This window comes from Camellia sinensis, chromosome 7 (genome assembly GCF_055761805.1).
Source record: "Camellia sinensis isolate YWXY chromosome 7, ASM5576180v1, whole genome shotgun sequence".
In the NCBI taxonomy this organism is placed as follows: Eukaryota; Viridiplantae; Streptophyta; class Magnoliopsida; order Ericales; family Theaceae; genus Camellia; species Camellia sinensis.
This window is the reverse complement of record NC_138967.1, coordinates 4,212,375-4,217,971: the sequence shown is the minus strand read 5'-3', so window position 1 is coordinate 4,217,971 and position 5,597 is coordinate 4,212,375. Positions and strand designations below refer to the sequence as shown.

At 42.0% G+C, this 5,597-nt stretch overlaps 1 protein-coding gene across 1 annotated transcript; it reads left to right on the top strand.

The window, feature by feature from the left end:
• The first annotated feature begins 379 nt into the window (after window positions 1-379).
• LOC145795567 (uncharacterized) lies at window positions 380-4,128 on the top strand. Its single transcript, XM_082880389.1, has 4 exons — window positions 380-616; window positions 800-1,117; window positions 1,201-1,284; window positions 1,471-4,128. Exons 1-4 carry the CDS (start codon window positions 380-382, stop codon window positions 4,126-4,128), a joined length of 3,297 nt encoding a protein of 1,098 aa, XP_082736515.1.
• The last annotated feature ends 1,469 nt before the right edge of the window (window positions 4,129-5,597 follow it).

Sequence of the window (5,597 nt, the reverse complement as noted above, 5' to 3'; positions counted from 1 at the left end):
CGTCCCTGCATCGCCGTCGGAAACTACGTTTTCGGTCGCACCATCTCCTTGCTGCTCCGGGCTCTTCACTGGGCTCCACCTCTCGGCGTCGACGAGGTCAATCTTCACGTCCTTCTAGTGGTAGTCAGCGGGGATATTCTGTCACCATGGGTCGTCCTGCACAAGACACCATCACTTCGGAATCGGGATAAGATACTGGTGTCAGTTCACCGGAAGCCCGTGGTCTCTGTTACAAAGTCCCGTAGGTATGTTCTCCATTGGATTTAGATCAGGTTCATCATCAAGCAAGTCGGTTTATGGCAATGGTTTTGGATCCTAGTCTCGGGTTGACTCGAAGGGTTTCGCAGGAGGTTGTCCCATAACAACCTCCTCGCTCACCATGAAACTTCTCAGCTGGAACTGCAGGGGTCTGGGTCATCCCCTGACAGTTCAAGCAGCCCGAAATTTGACCTGTAAGTACAAGACCAACATTTGTTTCTTAATGGAGACCAAACACACGGTTTCGCAGGTCAATCGTCTTGGGTATTCTTTGGGATTCAAGTATAATTGTAGAGTGGATTGTCATGGTAGATCTGGTGGTTTATGGGTTGGTTGGAATACCGATACTCTGATTGGGGTATGTGAACGGAATGCGAACTACATTATTTTGTAGGTTCACGACACTGTGCACGGAAGTTGGTTCATTATCGTCATGTACGGCTCTCCTTTTACTCTAGCTCGGGGCCAAGTGTGGAGTAGTATAGAAGCCAAATTTCAGCAATTTCAAAGGCCTTTTATTATTATGGGGGACCTTAACCAGGTTCGGGGTTGGGCAGAAAAACTCAGCTCACATAGAAGACTCATTCCTGGAGCGTCAACATTTAATGATTTAATATTTCGCAACAGGTTGGTGGATCTTCCATCTCAAGGAGTATGGTATACTTGGTGTAACAATCGCAAGGAGTCTGAAGTGGTTTATGAGCGTCTGGATAGGGTGTTGGCTTCTTCTAGTTGGACAGCCACGTTCTCACATTTTTCTTTAGTCACGTTGCCTATTCAACGATCCGATCATAGTCCGCTACTCCTTGACACTAGCCGAATGGAATTTCTCAGCCAGAAATGGGACAGATTTGAGGCGGTTTGGTTAGCAGATTCATCCACCTAAGATATCATCCAAAAAATTTGGCAGAGGCCCATCCCGATTTTGTTTCATGTGTACAGCGGCAAGCCATCGTCTTTAGACATTTGAAGAACTGGAATGCTTTGTCATTCAGGAGCCTCCAAGGTCAAATTGAAGACCTTCAAGTTCGTTTACGCCAGGCCCAGGGGTCGCTACAAGCTCTGGGATTACCTTCTAACGAACAGGAGTTGCAATTTCAACTTAACATTTTGTTACAGAAGTAGGAGCTATATTGGGCTCAGCGATCTAAACAACATTGGCTGTCTTTGGGGGATCGCAATACCAAATTTTTTCATCGAATGGCGTCCTAGAGGCGGAGTAGGAACCGCATTGCTCTCATTCAGGATAAAGATGGTCATGTTCTCAACCAACCGCAGGATATCCAGAGGGCCTTTGTGGAGCATTTTCAGCAACTTTTTTCACCATCAACGGACTCTCACATTGAATCAGGTTCCTTTCCCTCTCACTTTAATTTACTTAGTGTCATCACTACTCATTTGACTCCTTATCATTACACTCTCCTGGAACAACCATTTTTGACTGAGGAAATACAAAAGGATGTCTTTCAATTGGGGAGGTTTAAGGCTCCGGGACCGGATGGGTTTATAGCTGGTTTCTATCAAAAATTTTGGTCTATTGTGGGACCTTCGGTCTCTAAGGCTGTGTTGGGGTTTCTAAATACAGGATCTTTATTTAAGCCGATCAACAAAACATTCATCTGCCTTATTCCTAAGACAAAGAGCCCACTCACTGTAAATGATTATAGGCCTATTAGTTTGTGTGATGTGCTTTATAGAATAGGTGCTAAAGTTCTGGCGAATAGACTTAGTATGGTGCTGCCTGAATTACTTGCCGATAACCAATGTGCTTTCTTGAAGGGTAGACTTATATCCAACAATATTTTATTGGCCCGTGAAGTTATTGAATATATAAAGAAGCACAAAAAACAGGGGAGTTTGTCCACTTTTGGATTAAAGTTGGATATGAATAAAGCTTATGATAAAGTGAGTTGGGTTTTCCTTGAGGCGATTATGGCTGAAATGGGGTTCTCAGCGAAGTGGATTCAATTGATTTCCCAATGTGTATCTACTGTCCAATTTGCTATTTTGATTAATGGTACCCCATCGGGATTTTTTGAACCTTCTGCGGGTCTGAGGAAAGGCGACCCCCTTTCGCCGTATTTATTTTTACTAGTGATGCAAGTTTTATCAGAAGGATTTGCGCATTTGGCGTCTCTTAACATTTGTCGAGGTATTGCCATTAGTCGGCAGTTGCCCCCTATTTCACATCTTCTTTTCGCTGATGATTGTTTCATATTCCTTAATTATAAGCCAGCTGAAATTTGGTGTTTCCATTGGTTTTTAAATGCTTTTTGTCCCTATTCCGAGCTACGCATAAATTTTCACAAATCGGAGCTTTTTCTTAGCCCCAATTTTTCACATTTGGCCAGGGACTGGCTGGTATCCCTTTTTGGAGTTAAAGTTGTATCCAAACCCGGAATCTATTTGGGGGATTTGGGTTTCTCAGGGCGCACGAAGTTGGAAATCTTTAATTCAATTTTGAGCAAAGTTAGTCATAAGCTACAAGGATGGAAATGTGATTTTTTAAACTTTGCAGACCGGGGAATTTTGGTAAAACATGTTCTTCAATCCATTCTGGTGTACCTAATGACTGTTTTCCGCATGCCAAAATCTTTCCAGCATAAGCTTACGTTTATTATTCGCCAATTTCTATGGACTTCATCCAAGCGTAAAGGGATATCTTGGAAAAAATGGACATATTTGTGCTTTCCAAAAGACTGGGGCGGACTGGGTTTTACAAACCTTACGTGTTTTAACCAAGCATTGTTAGCAAAGCAAGCATGGCCGATTCTATCATGTCCCAATTTATTGCTTTCGCGAGTTTTGCTAGGCAAGTATTGTCAAAGGGGTTCCTTTCTTGATATTAGCCAGGCTTCGTCATCTTCTTGGGGATGGCGAAGTATATTATGGGGACGTTCGTTATTGGTCTCGGGACTTCAGTGGGTAGTGGGGAATGGACAGCGTATTAATCCGTTTGAGGATCAATGGATTCCGATAGTTTCCAATCCTTGTAGAGGCAGAGGTTGGAATGATTTTTGTCCTGGCTTGCGGGTTGCATATTTCATAGATCCTGGGCTTCATTCTTGGCGTCTAGATTTACTGAAACTGTTTTTCCCTAAACATGTTATATCTTATATTTTATCCATTCACCTATCTCAGGTTGACATTGAGGACAAAATGGTGTGGGGTCCGACTAAAAGTGGAGAGTATTCAGTCAAATCGGGTTATAGACAGGCGTTGACCCAACAATTTCCAGACTATTATTGGCCAGATCTGGACTGGGACATTTGGAAACGTTTATGGCAGTTCAAGATCCCTCCCAAATGGATCGTGTTTGTGTGGAAATGTCTTCACAATATTCTTCCGGTGAAGCGAGAGCTTAAGAAACGGGGGCTGCCTATTGATCCAATTTGTTCTAGGTGTTTACGGCATGAGGAATCCCTTGAACATCTATTTTTTGATTACCCCATTTCACAACGGGTTTGGCGTGGGTCGGTTTTGGGATTAGACTTTGGAGTTGGAAGACCTCTGTCTTTCTTTTCATGGTTTCAAGGTTGGGTGCAACAAATCCGCGACTCGGAGATTTTAATTCACTCCATTGCCTTATTATGGGCCATTTGGCTGCAACGCAATTCTGTGGAATTTCATAGAGCCGATGTGTCTATTGAACGCACGATTATGGCAGCTAATGAATTTTTAATGCTACTCATTTCACCTCAGCACAATGTTTCCTATGAGTTTTTTCACTCTAGTTTTTCTTCTCACCACAGCTTGGATAATCAGGTTATTTTGCAGCATGCTACACCTCCCACTGCAGCTGTTCCGTGGATGCGCATTATTGTAAATGGCTCTTGGTTCTCTGTCGGTGACCATACTGGTTTGGCCTAGGTCTGTTTTGATCCCGATAATCAACAAGTTTATGAGGAAACTATTTTAGGACCTTCAATGATTTCTCCTCAACAAATTGAAGCGGCTGTTGTTGTAACAACCCTCATACTGTTTACCGATTAATGACTGATCGATTACCGTTAAACTGAATTGATCATGACTGATAATTGGACTGATTAAAAGTACTGAACTGACTGACTGAAATTGGAAACCGAATTGATTGAGTATATGTTAGTTAAATTGCATTCTATCTGTCTGACTGTATGATTATCTGTTCATGCTTATATGTTTAAACTGCTAATTGAAGGCCTTATCGGCGGCCGAATCCGGAATTGGTTAGTGTTTTATGATCCTCATAATTAATGTAATTTTATGGTACATTCATTGAAAAAATGATTAGGTATGATTAAATTAGATTAAATAAGCTAATTAAAGAGTTAGGCTTAATTACCAAATTGCCACCCTTAGTGGCCCACTCAATACACACACTTGAGCCTTATGTACACACTTGAAGAACATTTCCTCAGCCATTTCTTCTTGTTCTAGCCGACCTTAGAGAGAGAGAGACTTGAGGAGTTGAGTTCCTCTCAATATTGCTTAGAATTTGAAGAGAATTGAAGTGTAGATTGCTAATTGAGCTCCTAGTCTTCTAATTCAAGACCTAAGGTAGAGTAATTACCCTCTTGTTTATGAATTGAGCTTGTTCTTGCATGATTCATGTCAAATTGAGGAGCTAAGTCTTGTTTTAGTTCATACATGTTGAAATAGAACATAATTCATGCATGCATGTTTGAATTGTTGGATTTTGAGTTGAATTCATGGCAAATTGTCACATGCATGTCCATGTTTTAAGAGTAGTCCATGTTTTCATCATGTTTTGGAATCAATTGGCTCACTAGAGCATGTTTTGAAGCTTCAAAATGATTTGAATTCATGCATGTTTGCATGTTCTTCATGTTCATGAAAATGGTTTGAAATTGAGTTTGAATTAAACACCCTTGGGCTTTGATTTCTCAAATTGAGCTTTGAACCATGTTATTCTATGTGTTTATAAATGTTTTCCAGAAAATGGGCCCAAGAGGATCGGTTTTAATGCTTTTGAACTTGGTTTTTGGCTTGGAGGTGCAATCTGGAATTTCCAGATTCTGCACTTCCGCTCGAGCGGAGGAAGTGCCGCTCGAGCGTAGAATTCGAGCATCCAGTATCTCTGCACTGTTTTACAGTCCGCTCGAGCGGAGGATTGGGCGCTCGAGCGGAGTCATGTCTCACGCTCGAGCGGGCATCGAGCGGAGATTTCACCCATCCAGTACTTTTACAATACGCTCGAGCGGGGAAGTTTACGCTCGAGCGTGTACCTTTGTTGCATGACCGCTCGAGCGGGACTCTGTTTTTCTGAAAATGCTTTTAAATGTGCATCTTTGCGTCCTCATCTCATTCTAGGCATTCTTAGGCCTAGTTTAAGACATCTT